This window comes from Salvelinus namaycush, chromosome 31 (genome assembly GCF_016432855.1).
Source record: "Salvelinus namaycush isolate Seneca chromosome 31, SaNama_1.0, whole genome shotgun sequence".
NCBI lineage: Eukaryota > Metazoa > Chordata > Actinopteri > Salmoniformes > Salmonidae > Salvelinus > Salvelinus namaycush.
In genome coordinates, this window is record NC_052337.1 from 24,607,673 (window position 1) to 24,627,987 (window position 20,315).

At 41.4% G+C, this 20,315-nt stretch overlaps 2 protein-coding genes and 1 pseudogene across 2 annotated transcripts; 2 read left to right on the top strand and 1 right to left on the bottom strand.

The window, feature by feature from the left end:
* The first annotated feature begins 1,109 nt into the window (after nucleotides 1-1,109).
* On the top strand, nucleotides 1,110-10,856 carry LOC120025526 (annotated as a pseudogene).
* Nucleotides 10,857-13,160: 2,304 nt separating this feature from the next.
* On the bottom strand, nucleotides 13,161-13,855 carry LOC120026357 (growth arrest and DNA damage-inducible protein GADD45 gamma-like). The gene is made up of 3 exons (XM_038971198.1): nucleotides 13,713-13,855; nucleotides 13,392-13,599; nucleotides 13,161-13,274 (listed from the first exon to the last, which is right to left on the bottom strand). The coding sequence occupies exons 1-3, from the start codon at nucleotides 13,853-13,855 to the stop codon at nucleotides 13,161-13,163; spliced, it is 465 nt and encodes a 154-aa protein (XP_038827126.1).
* A 3,579-nt stretch (nucleotides 13,856-17,434) lies between these two features.
* LOC120025527 (growth arrest and DNA damage-inducible protein GADD45 gamma-like) lies at nucleotides 17,435-18,112 on the top strand (the record flags this gene model as incomplete). The annotated part of the gene is made up of 3 exons (XM_038970093.1): nucleotides 17,435-17,544; nucleotides 17,674-17,881; nucleotides 17,999-18,112. Coding segments are annotated over 3 exons (432 nt in total), but the record flags the coding sequence as incomplete, so codon positions are not given.
* Nucleotides 18,113-20,315: the final 2,203 nt, after the last annotated feature.

The window sequence follows — 20,315 nt, forward strand, 5'->3', positions numbered from 1 at the left end:
CTGAGCACGTGACACTTGCAGACAAGAGTTCCCGCTGTAGTTTAAAACAGATGTATAAACCGTTTTAATGTATATGGTATACACCTGCTAGGGAGCTAACTGGCTTAGCATATTGAAGAATAAAACACTGAACCTAGAGATGAAGAAATTTACAGTAGTAAATCTGGACAAGTTTATTGATGATTTCACTCATCTGGAACAGGTAACTAACAAAAAGTAGGAGGACAGCTAGTTCTTCAGGTAGGTAAGTTAAGTTAGCCCGCTAGCTAGCCAGTAACTTATCTAGCTAGCTAACTAACGTTAACTCTTAAAATAGCCTACTATGAGCAGGCTATGCTGAATTTGCCTTAAATTAATCCTGTCATGAAAGTGGCAGTAACAACAGTTCTCCCACTGCCTGAGGATTTCAATGTAAGTTATAGGGCAACAATTACCCTTTACTACCTTCATCAATTCTTCGTGAAATCTGTTTAAAAAGCCAGGGGCATATTTATTCAGTCCTTTTATAATTTATATATATTTGTTTTAAAGAAAATTACAGAGCTCAAGGGTAAAAACAACATATTGGAGATCAAGTTGGAAGAGACCAACAGAGTTCTGAAATTTTCTCAGACCAAAGAGAAGTGCTTGATTGAGGGTGAGGATTCTTATGCATTCAAACTCTTTTGTCTGATCTCTAGCCAGCAGGTAGCCTAGCTTGTTAAGAGCATTGGGCCAGTAACCTACTAGGTGTAAAAATCTGTCTGTGCCCTTGAGCAAGGCACTTAACCATAATCGCTCTGCTAAATGACTGATATGTAAAAAAAAAAAAAAAAAAAAACATTTAAATTGATTTTACAGTAGCCACGCATCTGGATTGTGTTCTCTTTAGTGATGGGTAGCACTTTGGTCTGGTTTGAAATTCCAACAAAGTGACCAATAGGAACTTTTACAAATGTCCAGTTCCAATCAAAAATGAAAATGTAAAGAATTGATATTCTCGAGGTATGGTGAATAGGCCTAAAATTCTAATTTAAAAACTATATTTAAAGTGTGTGTCTCCCTCTAGTGGTCCTGTAATGTAACATTAGTCCACCTGATGACGTCATTGTCCCACAGAGAGAGATGGGATGTTGGGGACAGTGAAGGGACTCCAGCAGACTCTACTGCAGCAGTGTGACCTCAGAGGTAATAAGCTCCTCTGCAAGGCACTCTGGTCAACACATCTTTAGTGTACACTATTTCTATTGTCTGAATCCAAGATGTAAACTGTTGTAATAAACTTATAATTCAATTGTAATAAACACCCTTTTATCTTACAGTGGAGAATGAAAAGTTGAAAAGCACTGTGTCAGATCTGAAAAGGCAGAGTGATAGGACAGTAGAGGTGAGGGCAGAATGATTGAATAAACTGAATTTGAACATTCATTCTTGCACAATAAAATAGTTTGGATTCAAAATTGACATAATAGAACAGAGAAACGGAATATGTTGCCATTGCTTCCCCCTTGTGGTTGGTTGTGATCAGGAGCGGGAAGCTGAGATTCAGAGGCTGATGGCAGAGATGAGAGCTGTGGGAGAGAGACATCAGAAGGAGTTGGAGTCTCTGAGAGAGCAATGCAGGAGAGGGGTGGAGGGCACTCACAGAGAAACACAGAGCAAACGTAAGAACACATTACACAAACCCTTCCTTTGAGTGACTCTGGCAGTGATCATCAATACTGCTCATAGAGCTGCAGTGTTGCAGGTTTGTATCCCAGATTAGTGTAACCTCACCTGATTCAATGTATCAACTGATCTTCAACACACCTAAAGCTGAAGCATGTGTCTCACTACTGAGCTGGGACAAAAACTTGCAGTATTGCAGCTCTGTAATAATATTAAGGATCACTGGACTGTGGCATTCCATCTCTGAAACAGAATGATCTACCACAAAATGTCACACATATATCAAAATATTACATATTTAGGGCTGCCTGTTTGTCTTATGTTGTGTTTTTCTATGCAGTTGAAGCGAAAGATGCAGAACAGAAAGAGGCCCTGGAGAGAAAGGAGTCAGATATGGCAGAGATGAGAAGGAGAATGAGGGACCAGGAGAGAGAGAGGCAAAGTGAAATATTAAAGTTACAAATGGAGGTATACAGACTGGCTTTGATTGACTGATCAGCAGATATATATTTCTAACTGGTTTTATAGTTATAGGTGTCGTGTCTTTGACTATGCCAGATTAATTGCTATGACATGCTATTCTATAAAATAATTTCTCCGTAATTAATATTACCTGATTGAACTAATCATGTAAATATTAATTAACTAGAGAGGGACACCACGAAATAATATTTATAGAGCTGTTATCTTCCGAATAAACTCTTAAAGATTTAGTAATATTTTACATCCATAGCAGTCACCTTGATCGTCAGTTTATTCAGTCTCATCTGAAAGTTGTAAATCCTTGATTATCTGCAAGAATCCTGGCTAACAAGTTGAATCAGCAATACAAAATTGGGTTTAATTATTTATTTACTAAATACCTAACTAATCACACATATACAATTAAATCATAACTTGATCACAAAGTGCCGTCATACAGAAAAACGTCCCTAGCGGGCGGAATAGATATGACAGCTTGTTACACAAAGAAAAGGGGCGGGATTTTAGTGAAAGAGCGGGAGACTGGAACAGAGGCGAAGCTGTGCTATCGTAAATACAGTATCTTATGCATTCTAAATTACCGCCCATTTGAAGAAGGAAAATGCAATAAATATTTACTCTGAGCTGCGCTTCAGTAGGTTGGTGGTAGATGGACCGTGTCGCCAACCCGAGTCCTCTGTCCTTTGAAGAATGTCTCTGGTGCCTTACTGGATACGTTGGAGTAACGTTGTGTGTAGTAGACGGGATACTCGGACTGTCCTTCCTAACCTGCGTTTGTAGCAGCTGTTGCTAACTCAACGGCTAGGAGATATCACTTCTGTAGTGAATACGAGTTCAAAGTTCATACCATTCACAATCAAAGTCCATGCTGCTGTTGGCTTGGTTCTGTAGTTATTATCTGAACCATTCTGACACCGGATCGTCATCCTAGCGTACCCGGAACAGGAAGTTATATTTTTGTCAATGGCTTTTATAGTGGAGGGAGAGGGGTGTGTCTGAAAAGTTTATAGCCCATGTCTCTTCACAGGGGCGGGCCCCTAGTTGAGCAGAAGCCCAAATTTATGAAAATCCAAATCTCTCATTTGGAAGCTAAAATTACATTTAATCTCTTCACAAATAATTTCATATTCAAACATTTGAATTAAACATAAATTCCATGTGAATCCGATACCTCTGACGTTTAGACTTTCCACAGTAGAGTTTGTCATTCTATCATTGATGAGAATGTGTCAGAGGGCAACCAAACTGACATAATATACCTTAAGTACCACCGCATATGTTCAGTTGGTCGGATTACCAGAATATAGTTCATTCCCCCCCACTTTCTGATGTCCCCAGAATCTCTATGTTAACCAAGGGGTTTTCTTATGTCACATCAGTAGGGAAGAGAAAAAGGGGGAAAGAGGTATTTATGACTGTCATAAACCTACCCCCACTGCCAACGTCATGACATAGGCAAAGCTGCTCTGTGTAAAGATGACTGCTATTTTAGTAATCTGATACATACTGTAGCTAGACCAGCTTGCAGTCACAGTGATTTACTTCTGTTTTTTACAGGCAGGATAGTGCAAAGGTACATGTGGTTTTGATTTGCTGTTTGGGGTAAAGATGTACATGATGTGAGTTTGATGGACAGATCAATCCTAACACTGTATCTTCTGCTGTCAGTTTGGTGCTAAGCTTGCCAGGGTGCAGAGTACCACACAGAGGATCCAGCAGCAGCCCCAGGGCTCAGGTCTTTTACCTCAGAACATCTTCAAACGGGTGAGGAGCCTCTGACCACGTACTAAGCCAACACTTCACACAGAGATGCGAGCTTGAAGCAACCTGTGCCCCCTTGTTTGTTGATGTTGCATGTGTTTATCCTGTGTTTCTGTATTGATAGCCTACCTGTGTGTTTCTTGGTGTGCTTCCAGAAGTTCCAGTTCCTTCAGGAGGAGAAGAACAGAGAGGTCGAGGCCCTGCGCCAGAGAATCAAGGAATTGGAGAAGCAGCACGCCAGCGGATTCAGTGACTCCCGTCTAAAGAGAAAGAAGATTTAGCATATTTAAAATATGCAGGAGTGAAATTCATCTACAGTAGTGCCTTTGTATTCTTTTTGGTATAGTGTTCCTGGTGTTTGCTTGACTGCAGTCATGTTGGTTTGTGAAAATGTAATGAAGATATTTTCATGACAACAGTTTTGTGAGGGATAATTGTTTACTCACTTTGTCTTCTACCTATATTTGAAAGTGAATTTGGAATTTGAATTTCATTTCACATAGAATGAGGATTAAGTGAATGAACAATTCTCATAAATTTGTGTATTACAACAAGCAACAATTAAATCAAATAATGGTTCTTTGCTGCAGAAGAGTTTTTTCACTGCTGAATTCTGCAGTCTACATTTCCAACCCTATGCTCCTTGTGACGTATGGAGAACCGGCATGTGTGTTTTAACATGGGTCCTCTACACATGTAAACAGCCTGTGTCTATTCAAGACCTTAATCCAATCAGCATAGATAGATGTCTGGCCGCCCCATGTACCAGTCATCCCCAGAGAGCGAGAGGAAACAAACTGTTCCTTTACTTAAGATACCTGGTAGACTGATCCATTTAAATAATTAAGATGCTGTGTTCCCCCCAGGCCCAAGTAATATCAATTAATGTGTCATTATTGACCTCATTAATTTGGATCTCAAACAGTAGTTGGGTCATTCTACGAAATGAGTGCTTTTTCATAGTTTAGAAATTGTGCACCAATATTGAATTTTAAAAGCCTGTTATATTAATTGAAGTTCCCTTTAATATAGACCACATGGAGAATTCAATAAATCCGATTTTTTATATGAATAAAGACTTGCACCCTCTGTGACTTCTAGGAACATTTTAAATCCACTTAATCCCAACATTTCTCCAGGTTTTCACCATTGTAAAGCCCTAGTTATTATGTTGCTTTGACAAAGTCCTTTCTAAAGAGTATTATTTATTTAATGTGATTGGTGATTCATTTACATCTGTCCCTCATTTTATGGTCAACACTGTTACGTGAACTGAACTCTTGTTTTAATGTGGTGAAACTTCCTTTTTAAAATTTTATTTTCAAAAGAAACATTGAACATCTAATAGTTCAACCATAGTGTAAAAGCAGGTGAGTTGGTGCTGCAGACAGATATATTTGTCTGCTAATAAAAGACTATTAAAGGTCCAGTGCACTACCTATCATGAAAAAAATATTTCGATTTTGCAGAGGGTGCTGCAGCACCCATACTTCCTGTGGCTATGCACACCTGTACACCTGAAAACCATGGGCTGCAGCTGGGCAACTTGTTAGATTTACTGTAATCTCTTTATATGTGGTGTGCTGTGTCTGAAGGGAGCAGGCTGAGCTAATCTCCCTCTGGGAACATCCCCCTGATCCTCACGTCTCTCGCTACAATCAAGAACACGGAAGCCCTTTGGTTACATAGAACTGGTGTTCTCTAACCTACAGTCAAGGCCAAAGGGTCCAAAAATGCACATTCCTTCACCTTTCTAAAACCCTAGTGCAGTGCACATACAGTACCAGTCAAAAGTTTGGACACACCTACTCATTCAAGGGTTTTTCTTTATTTGTACTATTTTCTACATTGTATAATAATAGTGAACACATCAAAACTATGAAATAACATCGTGTAGTGCCCAAAAAAGTGTTAAGCAAATAAAAATATTGGAGATTCTTCAAAGTAGCCACTCTTTGCCTTGATGACAGCTTTGCACAGTCTTGTCATTCTCTCAACCAGCTTCATGAGGAATGCTTTTCCAACAGTCTTGAAGGAGTTCCCACATATGCTGAGCACTTGTTGGCTGCTTTTCCTTCACTCTGCGGTCCAACTCATCCCAAACCTTCTCAATTGGGTTGAGGTCGGGTGATTGTGGAGGCTAGGTCATCTGATGCAGCACCATTACTCTCCTTGGTCAAATAGCCTTTGCACAGCCTAGTGGTGTGTTTTGGGTCATTGTCCTGTTGAAAAACAAATGATAGCCCCACTAAGCGCAAACCAGATGGGATGGCGTATTGCTGCAGAATACTGTGGTAGCCATGCTGGTTAAGTGTGCCTTGAATTCTAAATAAATCGCAGACAGCAAAGCACCATCACACCTCCTCCTCCATGCTTCACGGTGGGAACCACACATGCGGAGATCATCCGTTCACCACTCTGTCTCACAAAGACACGGCGGTTGGAACCAAAATTTGGACTCATCAGACCAAAGTAATGATGGACTGTTGTTTCTCTTTGCATATTTTAGCTGTTCTTGCCATAATATGGACTTGGTCTTTTACCAAATAGGGCTATCATTTGTATACTACCCCTACCTTGTCACAGCACAACTGATTGGCTCAAACGCATTAAGAAGGAAAGAAATTCCACAAATTAACTTTTAACAAGGCACCCCTGTTCATTTAAATGCATTCCAGGTGACTACCTCATGAAGCTGGTTGAGAGAATGCCAAGAGTGTGCAAATCTGTCATCAAGGCAAAGGGTGGCAACTTTGAAGAATCTGAAATATATTTTGATTTGTTTAACACGTTTTTGGTTACAACATGATTCCATATGTGTTATTTCATAGTTTTGATGTTTTCACTATTATTCTATAATGTAGAAAATATAAAAAATAAAGAAAAACCCTTGAATGAGTAGGTGTGTCCAAACTTTTGACTGGGACTGTATGCTTTATGATCCCTTCTACCCTTATTCTTGTCACGACTTCCTCCGAAGTCGGTCCCTCTCCTTGTTCGGGCGACGTTCGGCAGTCGACGTTACCGGTCTTCTAGCCATCGCCGATCCACCTTTCATTTTCCATTTGTTTTGTCTTCCCACACACCTGGTTTCAATTCCATCAATTACATGTTGTGTATTTAACCCTCTGTTCCCCACATGTCCTTGTCCGGTATTGTTTATTTTAAGTGCTTGTGCACGTTATGTCTAGGGTTTTTGTACCATTGTATATATTGTTTTTGTTCACGGTGATTTCTATCATTAAACTGCGCCGTTGTAACACAGTCTTTCCTCTCCTGCGCCTGACTTCTCTACCGCCAGTACGCACGCATTACAATTCTGCATGCTTTGTAGCCCTTCATCTTTAGGGGATTGAGATACATCTAAATAAAGTTTGGGGATTAGACTGCATGACACCACCTTGATTCCTAATCTGCAAGGGGAGAGGTGAGTAGACAGTGTCAGAGACAGGGGTGAGAACACTTTGTGCTATGAGTTCATTTAACTTTTACTCTGACATTTGAATAGGATGATGCTTCACATGACCATAACCTTGTGTACAGCTCAGAGCTGTGGAGACCACAAAAAATGGCAATAGACATATTCTGAGGCAGTTAGTGGAAATCTAAGACTACAAGCTAAATGGAGTTAGATATTTGCATTTCAGGGTTGAGCAGACATTGAGGAGGATTGGGGATCTTTTTTTCCATCTCCCGCTGGTTCCATAGAAAGGATTTGATCAATTTTACCATGACTTCTGAAGCGGCTGTGTGGGGATCCATAAATGCTGAGAGACTTGAAAATGGGATTAAATCTGAGCGACAGTTTTCAAATTTGTAAGGTGAGATATGTAAAAAGGTGTTCTCTCTTATCAAGCTGGTATTATCATATAACGCATTGTAAAATACTGACTTCAAATCAAAGTTTATTTGTCACGTGCGCCGAATACAACAGGCGTACAGTCGTGAAATAAAGTTTTGAGAATGTCACAAATATTAATTTCCACAACGTTTGCTGCTTCAGTGTCTTTAGATTTGTCAGATGTTACTATGGAATACTGAAGTATAATTACAAGCATTTCATAAGTGTCAAAGGCTTTTATTGACAATTACATGAAGTTGATGCAAAGAGTCAATATTTTCAGTGTTGACCCTTCTTTTTCAAGACCTCTGCAATCCGCCCTGGCATGCTGTCAATTAACTTCTGGGCCACATCCTGACTGATGGCAGCCCGTTCTTGCATAATCAATGCTTTGAGTTTGTCAAAATTTGTGGGTATTTGTTTGTCCACCCGCCTCTTGAGGATTGACCACAAGTTCTCAATGGGATTAAGGTCTGGGGAGTTTCCTGGCCATGGACCCAAAATATCGATGTTTTGTTCTCCGAGCCACTTAGTTATCACTTTTGCCTTATGGCAAGGTGCTCCATTATGCTGGAAAAGGCATTGTTCGTCACCAAACTGTTCCTGGATGGTTGGGAGAAGTTGCTCTCGGAGGATGTGTTGGTACCATTCTTTATTCATGGCCGTGTTCTTAGACAAAATTGTGAGCCACTCCCTTGGCTGAGAAGCAACCCCACACATGAATGGTCTCAGGATGCTTTACTGTTGGCATGACACAGGACTGATGGTTGCGCTCACCTTGTCTTCTCCGGACAAGCTTTTTTCCGGATGCCCCCAACAATCGGAGAGGGGATTCATCAGAGAAAATGACTTTACTACAGTCCTCAACAGTCCAATCTCTGTACCTTTTGCAGAATATCAGTCTGTCCCTGATGTTTTTCCTTGAGAGAAGTGGCTTCTTTGCTGCCCTTCTTGACACCAGGCCATCCTCCAAAAGTCTTCACCTCACTGTGCGTGCAGATGCACTCACACCTGCCTGCTGCTACTCACACCTGTGTTAACGAGAGAATCACTGACATGATGTCAGCTGGTCCTTTTGTGGCAGGGCGGAAATGCAGTGGAAATGTTTTTGGGGGATTCAGTTCATTTGCATGGCAAAGAGGGACTTTGCAATTAATTGCAATTCATCTGATCACTCTTCATAGCATTCTGGAGTATATGCAAATTGCCATCATACAAACTGAGGCAGCAGACTTTGTGAAAATTAATATTTGTGTCATTCTCAAAACATTTGGCCACGACTGTAGACCTTACAGTGAAATGCTTAAACTTAAACTTTCTTTGTAATACATCAAATGTTGATGCATTGCAACTATTATAATAGTATAATTCAGTTAAGTCATCATACAATTGACTATTGGGTTCTCAAGGTGACTTGATACAGTATTATATTTCCTTTCCACAGTCAGTTCCTTTCCATTACCTGCCACGCCCTGAGCCCTGAGTAGCAGTAAGGATGCCAGGGGGCCAGTACCAGATGTCCTCCAGGAGGCCTCGCCCCAGCCTCTATAGCCTGTCAGTCAGAGGAGGGGGCCGACCCTCCCCAACGCCTCACCCCCCTGAAAAGGCTCACCACCGAAATGTGTCAGGATGAGCGGACCATCAAGGAGCTGATCATGGGCCGTAGGATTGGCTTCTACAAGGTCCGTGGTGAGATCGGATCTGGAACCTTTTCCCGCGTCAAAATGGCCTTCCACGTCCTCACCAAAGGTAAAGGTCACACTGCTGACTATACAGAACTTCATCAACAACTTGGGTAAATGTATCATCCATGTAATGATGATAACAGCAAAGCAATTCATTAGTGTGACTGTGAAACCACCACAGTAAAGCATGTTGAAACTGAACTGAGGAAAACACCTGTCTCAAGTTATCCAACATCAGACTCTCTCCTTCTCACCCCCAGACAAGGTGGCCATCAAGGTGCTGCATAAGACGCGGCTGGATGTTCAGGTCCAGAGGCTACTCTCCGGGGAGATCTCCTGTATGGAGGCCCTGCAGCATGCCAATGTTGTGCGTCTTTACGAGGTGGTGTAGTCACACAGCCGCCTCTACCTGGTGATGGAGTACGCTGGGGGAGGGGACCTCCATACACACATCTGCTCCGATGGTAGGCTGTCAGAAGCAGAGGCCAAGATCACCTTCGCACAAATCCTGTCCGCCATCAAACACATGGTCAGTAATATTCAATTGAATTCACATATAGGATCAGCAATATGATCACAGGTCTTAATAACGTCCAGTACAGAATTAATATAAAATATATTATTTCAGTCAATGTGAATAGTCAAATTATTTCATATAGTGTGTCAATTGTTTGTGTTTGCAGCATGACAAAAACATCATCCACCGGGACCTGAAGGCAGAAAATGTACTGTACACCTGTAATGGCTGTGTGAAGGTGGCTGACTTTGGCTTCAGCACCAAGGTCATCACCCGCAGCGACATCCTGGACACCTTCTGTGGTTCTCCCCCTTACGCCGCGCCTGAACTCTTCAGGGACGAGTGCTACGCGGGGCCACCAGTGGACGTGTGAGCCATGGCCGTCCTGCTCTTCTTCATGGTGACCGGCACCATGCCCTTCCAGGCTGACACCATGGGCAAGCTGAGGCTCGCCGTTATAGAAGGGGTCTACACCCTCCCGCCCTGGGTACCAGGCCCGTGCCAGCGGCTGATTCGGGGCATCCTTAAGCCTGTGCCAGCGGATCGCTATGCGGTGGACCAGATGTTGGGCTGTGACTGGTTGCTCCCTGTGGAGTACCCGTGGACAGTGGTGCCACCAGTCCCCCTCAACCCTCTGCGCCTGGCAGATGCAGAGTCTGGGGAGCTGGATGATGATGAGGCGGAGATCAGGGCCTCCCTGGAGGAGCTGGGTGTCAACATGGAACATATACGAAACAACCAGGGCAAGGGCAGCCGCAGCCCCATCACCGGACTTTACCGCATCCTATTACACCGCGCCCAGAAGAGGCGTGGCGCCGAGACTGTGCCTGTGATCTGAGGGTTGGTCCAGGACCCTAAGAGAGAGGGCCTCCTGGCCTACAGAGGTCTGATGCACTCCTCCAAGTTATGTGTCCTTCAGTAAGTGACCAGCCTGGACATGGGTCCTTATATAAGCCTGCTTTAATCCATTGAACATTCACTCAGCATCATACAGCCACAAATGTTCTATTGAACTTGAATACGGACATTTGTGGTAACACACAGGTACTGAAACATTGGCCCGAAGGACTGATGTCTCTTTTTTATCAACTCAGCATTGCTTATTCTCTTTTTCTATGATTTACTATTGTCTACTGTACACTGCTGTGTTATATTTCTTATATTGCAATTGCACTGTTGCTGAAGGGTTTGCAAGTAAAGCATTTCACTGTTTTGTGAAATTTGTGTTCTGTGCACATGACGAATAAGCTTTGATTTGAAGTAAGATTGTTATAATACAATAATATATGACATTTAGCACACACTTTTATCCAAAGCGACTTACAGTCATGCGTGCATATATTTTTCACGTAAGCCTATGGGTTGTCCCGGGAACCAAACCCACTATCCTGGTGTTGCAAGCCCCATGTAAGATATGAAATAGGGGTATAAATGTTCCTGATGAAATGAGCCCCATCAAAGTGACTTTAAAAAGCAATCTTATGTGATATGTATACTTTTATTCATAGCACAATAGACTGCATGAAATATGAAGAATGTGCTGAAAGAGTATTGCTTAAAGACACTCCTTGGTTGTTTGCGGAGATCATAGATAGTCTCTGAAATCCAGAGGATTTTTTTGTCATTGTGATTTTTTGTTTAATCTGAGAGAAGATTGATTTTGCACAGGTGCTTGTCTCTGTATTATATTTGACCATCAAATTGAACTTCTACCATTGTGAATTTATTAATCCTTGAATACCTAAATATTTTCGAAATATAGTACTATAAAGACCCAATCGACATTCATGCAGGCTTGTTTTGTTCATCTGAAACAGGTGGGTTTCAAATATAGGATAATGCCTATGCAATCAAATTTAGGGCTACTATCCAGCCTCTTTGTATGAAGTGCTTCCAAAAGCCAATGTCCTGCTCGACCCCATGTAAACAAAAGCCCAAACCATCTGGCAGAGCAGCAGATGATAGCCAGACCCTATCCAAGCCCCCAAACCAGTCAATTCCAGCCCCCTTTGAACTCAAACTACCCTCGACTCCTCCTCCGTCCGACCCCCAACTGCAGAGAGCGGCAGATGGCGCAGCGTGGCTATGGAGACATCTGCCAGTCCAGCGACGTTCATACAATAGACCCTCTGTGTGGACCGCTGGATGTGACAGCAGGGCGCGCGCAGCTATTGTGCGCCCCTATACACATGCAGATCAGCCGAGAGGAGACGGATGGAATACAGAATTTTACTGAAGGGATAACAGTGAGCAGATGATAGACTTTAGCGCTTGCTATGCAAATTTGCCCGAAACCTTTGTCAACCCCACATTCTGCCTTCATAAGTAGGCCTACCCTCCAAACTTAATAAAGAAATTGAAAACACATGACAAAAAATATAATATGCAGTTTTATTAGGTTATTGTTTTTTTTCATAAACATTTCTTAAGTTAAACATTGAAAGAATTATAAATCAATGTCTTTTTTTCATTTTAAACAATGAAATGTTCTTAAGTATAAACAGTGAGAACATTATAAGTTAATTTCTTGTTTTCTTTTTTTTGACAAAGTTAATAAACACATTCTAAAGTGAAACCTTTAGAGCATTATAAGTTGCCCAATGTATTAAATGTGTATTGATTTTGACAGCGTTAAACGTTCTAAAGTCAAAACTTTAGAGCATTAGGCCTAGGAGTTAATACTTTTTCTTATCTTTTTAAAAGGCTATTCTTTTTTGCCATGATTACATTTCTAAAGTGAAACCTTTAGAGAATTAAGACAATTCTGGAAAGTGGGAAACATTTCGCTGAATGCAACGGTTGTTATTGCTGCTCAGCAAGAAGACATTTTTTTTAAAGTCCCTTTTTAAGAACGCTTCTTCTTGGCACCGCTTCTTCTCCTACTGCGCGTGCTTCAACGTGCGACGTTTGCTCTTTGGACCACAAGATGCAGAACTCGCTTCTCCTTTCTCTCCAAACCTCATCCGCACAAAGAATGAGGGCCATCTTTGTCACTCTCGTGGCATACCTGACCTCATTCACATAAAGAATGGAAGTCATCTTGGTATGGACGGGACAATAGACAACGAATCGCGGGGGCCACTCGGGCCGGCCACGCGCTGCCTGGATCGGAATCCTCCTCAGGAGTATCCAGGGATGAGAAACAGTGTCATCCTGTAAACGGATGAGTATTTCCTTATAGGTTGAAGGTTTACAGCATCTCAAGAGAGAAGAATCAAGTTCCAGATCAGCGCTCAAGAAGGGTGATCTCTGGAACCCAGTCGTTCAGACTGCGGCTCTCCTCACAGAACAGGTGCAGCTTCTCCAGAGCAGCGTCCTCCCAAGAACCATCAGCTGGGTTCTGTTGACAAACAAAAGGGGAAAGGAACATTAGTCACATGGACACAATGAGCAGTTCATAACATTCTATATTATTCAATGTTTGAATTAAATCACTTTGAGTTGTAATATAACATACCGTGATAAGACAGCAGTGGGCATCTTCAAGCTGGCCAGTCTTGTCACCAACAATCTCAGCCAGGCGCTGCATGTCGTTCACTCTGACAATGCTGATGTCGTTGTCAAAGCAGAAAGACTGGATGAGGGTGAAGTGGATCTGGAGAGCAATGTCACACTCCCACTCCTCATCGGTGGCCAGAACGCAGAAAGACACGCTGTCTGGGTCACTGCAAAGAAAAAATAGAAGCACCATAAGTATATCCAAAATGACTTCAAAATGATTAAAACATAGATAGAAATTATAAGTTTTACATGAGCATTTCAAGAAACTCATACTTACACATTCATAACTTTAGCAGACTCGTAGACACCAACCGTCAGGCAGTCATTTTCTTTAGCAGAGAGCAAAACTTCCTCTAGTGCTTTGCCGGTGCACTGGGCACGCTCAGCGAACTTCTGGATCAGAACTTCCTCAAGAGTCATGATGATGCAGAATATTTCAAAAGGAACTTCGTGAGTGAGAGGTAGTGTAGTCGGAGGATAAATCCGAAAATATTTGGTGAGTCTGAAGGGACTGTGCTGCGTTTTAATACCCTTGGGCTCGTGGCCCCTGTAAATACACAGCGCTCTGATTGGTTGACCTGAATGGTGCATTGGTATGCTAATGTCATTGTCCCACTCTAGCTCATGGCAGATTGTTAGGGGTCATTACGGCACGTCTTTTTCTGTGCAAGGCATGCTCTCCAACCGAAAATAAATAATGTTGCATTACGTTCATATGCATTTATAATATTTATACTTTTCTACATGTTTAACTAGAAAAAATAGAGATTTGGGCTGTCATATTTTGCATTGCAAATTTACGTGAGTTTTTATAGTTTCAAATGCCGCACTGATGCCAATGGACTCGAGAGATGCTTTAGGGTCATGATCATTTATCAAATCAGACTATTCCCTACTGAAACTAAACATCCAAAGAAGGGCAATTGATTAATCAAACTGCGTAAAGTGCTTAAAAGTGCCCGAATTGTCTCTGATTAAGATTATGTAGGCTAAATTTCAGTTTTAGGTGAAGGTGCATAACATGGTGAAAATAAAGTGAATAAGACGCACCATCCCCCCTTTGGAGAAGGCAGGTGGCAATCTGTAGAACCTGATCAAAAACGGCCCCTATTGTGTCCGCAGAAACTCCTATTATCACGCTCTCCATACAAATGCAAATTAACCGCGCGTGCCAGGACACCGTGTGTGCCTCACATTATGCACTGCTGGCCTATACTGACCACGTGATCGACATCAGCGGTCCGAACTCTGCATGGTTTTATTTATTTACTTTTGACACATGGACCAATGAAGATTCATGCTTTTCCATAAAAGTAAAAGTTGAGCAAGCCAATGTCCAAATCCAGATATTGCACACCTTATTAATGATCCTTTATTAGAATATAACTGTCAACAGGTAGCCTAAGTTTAAAGAAACACATATACCTTACAGGCATATTTCAAGCCACTGCATTTGGACATGGGCACAGTTTGGCCCACTTTTATCCACTTTGGTGACATTTAAGGTGCATAAAATAATCTAGAATTGGCTTGAGTAATTCTATAATTCTAGAGGGTTGGTGATTGACTCAGCGCCATTGTTTGATGGATAGCAGCGCAGCAGATGGAGGACCGCTATGAAGACACCCCCTGTCACCCTGGCTGACCCCGACCCCGAGGCGCGCTGCTCCTGTTGTCCGCGAGTCTTTACATTCACTGGACGAACAAATCTGTTGTCTGAGTTTTGATCCAATTTAAATGTGAATAAGGCGAGCGTATGGTCAAAAAAAGAGGCCACGAGCCTAAATTGCAGCTCAGGGTTGAATCTTTCCGAAATGTTTGGAATAAAAACAAAAATATGCCTTTTTGATCAAACAAGGTTATTTTGCTACAAAACAAACTAATTGATTGTGGCAATCATTGGTTTATTATCAGGCAATCATTAGTTGAGAAGTTTAAATGGCTGATGCACGACAACAACCCATAGCTTGCATAGGTTAATGCGCAACAGTTTACAAACATAACAGATTGAGTTCCTTGAATCAGAGTTCGATTCATCTGATAGCAGCTCAAAGACTAGACTCTTTTTTTGGAAGGATCAACTCAGCATGGCAACAGGGCAGGCGCGTGGAAGTCGATATGCAACGCATTGTTCTTGAAGTAGCACATCTGTCGGACGGGGTCCCCCTCCCCAGTAGCGCTTGACAGGTGTTCCTGGCTCAAGTCATGGCTTGCTCGGGCGAATGACATGCTGCACGTTGAGCCATGACTCAAGACTTATTTGTGCAGACGCAAATTAGCCAAAGCACACAACCAGACAAATCATACTTTCCATTAGCAAATAGCAAACAACGTTCTATTAATTTAGTAGTGGCTGACTGCTGGTAGCAATCATGTTGGTTCTTAGTAGCCTATAATAAATAATCAAATGGGGCATGCAAGATTAAGTTGGGTTTGTAACTTGCATGTTGAAACACTGTGGTCACAATGTAGGATGCTTTGTGTATACAATGCAATACAATAATATTGGAAGCTGTGAGACTATATTACAATCTCCGAGCTATTGCGTTTGCCTCTGTGCTTTTTTAAAATCAAATCATAATCAAATCAAATTTTATTGGTCCATACACATATTTATCAGATGTTATTGCGGGTGTAGTGAAATGCTTGTGTTCCTAGGTCCAACAGTGCAGTAATATCTAACAATACACACTAATCTAAAAAAGAATGGAATTACGAAATATATACATTTTAGGACACGCATGTGGAGTCCCGAGAATAAATATATATAGCCTACATGTGATATGATGTGTAGACATTGTGGACAGTATGTGCATAGAATATGTCTCTATTGCCTATCTGAAGAATATGTAGAACAGAACTGTATATGTACAGCAATAGTTGAATAGGATGTCCTTGACTAGAAAACAGTAGGCCTATATACATCAGAAATGGGTAAAACAGTATGTAAACATTATTAAAGGGACCAGTGTTCAATTATTAAAGTGTATATGTATGCAGGACAGCAGGCTCTAAGGTGCAGGGTTGTAACCAGGTGGTAGCCGGCTAGTGACAGTGACTAAATTCAGGACAGGGTACTGCGTGGTGACCGGATAGTGGTGGCTATTTATCAGTCTGGTTATCTATTTAGTAACGCGCTCTAACAATTTCTTATTTAGAGACAAACTTTTTATGTTGGCTATGCATAATAGCAGCAGCAAGTCATTGTCCATTATGCATTGCGGGTGCAGAATTATCTGTGCTTGTATCATGCAGCAGTAGCTTTCTTTGTTGACCCCTCACCTTCCCCCACAGACAGATGGGATCTTGTTGCTATGGAGAGAGATACAGGCATCTGCAGATGCCACGCGCCTGAAGTGAGCCCTGCAAAGCAGCGGCGCATGCCATAATCGGATGCCAATAGAAACGTTGGGCCAATTCTCCAATAAATGCCTATTCAGTTATCTGGATATTAAAGTAAGTAACACAATAATATTTTGCGTCTAAATAAATGTAGATTTCCAGAAATCTTTCTGACTACATAAAGTTGGTATATAAACATACTATTTTTGAATCATGAAGGGTGCATCAGAAAAACGGAACAAATGTAGAAAGTAACGCTGTAGCGATATCTTTATGTAGTTTGGAAGCCCTTAGTGTTAAACTTGGATATGGTTGTGGATTTTACAGTAGGTTAATAATCTTATCATTCAAACCGACCCTGCACGAGTCTGAATTAATTAATCCAGTACATCGGATAAAGGTCAGGGAGTTTCGTATTTGATCCATTCAATCGAAACTGCCCTGTCCTTTCTTCAATAGTTTTGTCTATAGACACGCGCCTGCTAGGGGGGGGGGGGTCACTCGTGCGTTGTCGCCCAGCAGCCAATCACAGAACGCGTGTGTGCCGGGTCTTGCCTATAAATATCAGCTGTTTCTAACAAACAGCACAAACATACTGTACTTCTGTTTTATCCTCATCAACATCTTCTCAACTGAGCTCTACAAACTTAACTATCTATCTTCAAGATGGAAGCTATTGGCAAATCTTTGAAGGAAGCTCTCAAGTCTGCCCAGTGTGAGGATCGCCTCACTGTTGGTGTCTATGAGAGTGCCAAAATAATGAATGAGTAAGTATTTTATCTACTAAACGTGTGCTTTATTTATAATTTTCTTGACATTTACTCATTTACTGACACAATTGTGTTATTTTATGATAATATTGACTAATGAAAGTACATTTTTTTCTATCTCAACAGTGACCCAGACAGCGTGTCTTTCTGCATTCTGGCCACAGATGAGGAGTGGGAGTGTGACATTGCTCTCCAGATCCACTTCACCCTCATCCAGTCTTTCTGCTTTGACAACGACATCAGCATCGTCAGAGTGAACGACATGCAGCGCCTGGCTGAGATTGTTGGTGACAAGACTGGCCAGTTTGAAGATGCCCACTGCTGTCTTATCACGGTATGTTATATTACAACTCAAAGTGATTTAATTCAAACATTGAATAATATAGAATGTTATGAACTGCTCATTGTGTCCATGTGACTAATGTTCCTTTCCCCTTTTGTTTGTCAACAGAACCCAGCTGATGGTTCTTGGGAGGACGCTGCTCTGGAGAAGCTGCACCTGTTCTGTGAGGAGAGCCGCAGTCTGAACGACTGGGTTCCAGAGATCACCCTTCTTGAGCGCTGATCTGGAACTTGATTCTTCTCTCTTGAGATGCTGTAAACCTTCAACCTATAAGGAAATACTCATCCGTTTACAGGATGACACTGTTTCTCATCCCTGGATACTCCTGAGGAGGATTCCGATCCAGGCAGCGCGTGGCCGGCCCGAGTGGCCCCCGCGATTCGTTGTCTCTTGTCCCGTCCATACCAAGATGACTTCCATTCTTTATGTGAATGAGGTCAGGTATGCCACGAGAGCAACAAAAATGGCCCTCATTCTTTGTGCGGATGAGGTTTGGAGAGAAAGGAGAAGCGAGTTCTGCATCTTGTGGTCCAAAGAGCAAACGTCTCACGTCGAAGCACGCGCAGTAGGAGAAGAAGCGGTGCCAAGAAGAAGCGTTCTTAAAAAGGGACTTTTAAAATGTCTTCTTGCTGAGCAGCAATAACAACCGTTGCATCAGCGATATACTTCCCACTTTCCAGAATTGTCTTAATTCTCTAAAGGTTTCACTTTAGATGATTTAAATATGACAAAAACAAAAAACAGAAAGAAAACAAAAAAATGTACTTAAAATACTCTAAAGGTTTCACTTTAGACCTTTAACATGAGATTTATTAACATTTTTATGAAAGATTATTTCAGTTGTTATTATCTAAAATGTTACAATATTGAGCTCCTGATTATGTCAACAACTAAAAAGAAAGATATATTACATTTGTTGTTCTCTAAAATGTTTTACTGTTGAATTCTTGATTATGTCAAAAAATAAGAAAGAAGATACATGAATGAATACATTTGTTATTTTCTAAAGGTTTCGCTGTAGACATTACTTGTATGACAAAATGATGAATAAAAAGTTGAATGTAAATCTTGGGTCTTGAATATTCTATACATACTAGACACATTTAAGTGTGGTAACAAATCAGTCTCCCATCCAGTATTTGTAAATAAACATTAGCTCTTACACACCGTTTGGTGCTCTTACCAGTACCCAACACTTGTACATCCCATAGGCCTGATGTACTGTGGTCTATCCTAATTGCCACCTATCATCATGGCCTGTCATAGCCATGTGTGTGCAGTGTCGTTGTTTACAATCTACTGCCCCTGCAGGTCCATGTCTATTCTAACCTCTTGAAGCATCTACCTGCGAGAGGCATATCTGGCAGTGGTAGTATGTGTTTACAGCATCCCAGGTTCAGTTGAAGGGATCCCTATATGTTAGCCCTAACTTTCAGACCTCTCCTCCACCAACATACAGGTAGCTTCAGTGATGGGAAGTAGTGAACTACATGTTGTTCAACTAGTCGTTGAATTACATTTGGCTGTAGCTTGGTGGTAGTTGAACTAAATGGAAATCTTGGTAGTGTTTTCAGTAGTTCATTACTTTGTGCCAATGTAGCGGTGTAGCTAACTACCGGAACTACCCTATACCTTTCTTTGCAAAAAGAACAGAAAATATGGGTAAAGTAGGCAAGATTTCCGTTCTTTTTTTGTTTTGTTGTTAACATCTAACTCCAGAGTGAGCTGCTCTTGCATTTTGTAGTCTGACATTTCAGATTTAAATAAAAATGTTCAAAAAGTAGTTTGGATTTAGTGAACTACTTATACAAATAAACTTTAGTTAAGTAAACTATATGTTTGTTAAGGGTAGCTTTAGTGTAGCGTAACTTCTTCCAGTGTGATGTAAACTATATTTTCAGAGTAGCTTCCCCAACACTGAAGAGCTTGAGCCTGTGCCTTAAGACCCACAACCACACACAGCTTAGTAGCATATACAGTATAGCAGTACAGGAGAACAATTGGAGTTTCTGTCCACTAATCAAATGGCAGGTAACCAGAGTGATTGATCATTAATACATTGATTATATATTGTCACTTGATGTCCTTAGCCACTTAAGAGTTGAGATATGGTTGAATGCCTTAATCATTGTCTCATATGGTAATTAGGCACATCTATTTACATTGAATTCATCATCAAATTTCCTGACAGTGTTTAATGATGATGGTGCATAGCATTCACACCTACTTCCAATTGCATGTTGCAGCAGGATTAGGATTATAGTTATTTTGGTGCTGTGAACTAGAGTTTGCACCTGATTCTAACTTCTATGGTCAAGGTGTGTTTAGGTGTTGTGCCTCTAATCAGTCCTGTGAGTACAGACTGCTGCATGTGGTAGCTTTCAATTTTGGGGAAGCTACTCTTGAAATACAGTTTACCAAGCTA

What these genes read in the sequence shown, in the direction of transcription:
- LOC120026357 (XM_038971198.1), bottom strand. Translation starts at nt 13,855, where the DNA reads ATGACTCTTGAGGAAGTTCTGATCCAGAAGTTCGCTGAGCGTGCCCAG. An exon ending in TCTGCTAAAGTTATGAATGT is followed by an intron (nt 13,600 to 13,712) that starts GTAAGTATGAGT and finishes TTTTCTTTGCAG; the next exon opens with TGACCCAGACAGCGTGTCTT. An exon ending in CCCACTGCTGTCTTATCACG is followed by an intron (nt 13,275 to 13,391) that starts GTATGTTATATT and finishes GTTTGTCAACAG; the next exon opens with AACCCAGCTGATGGTTCTTG.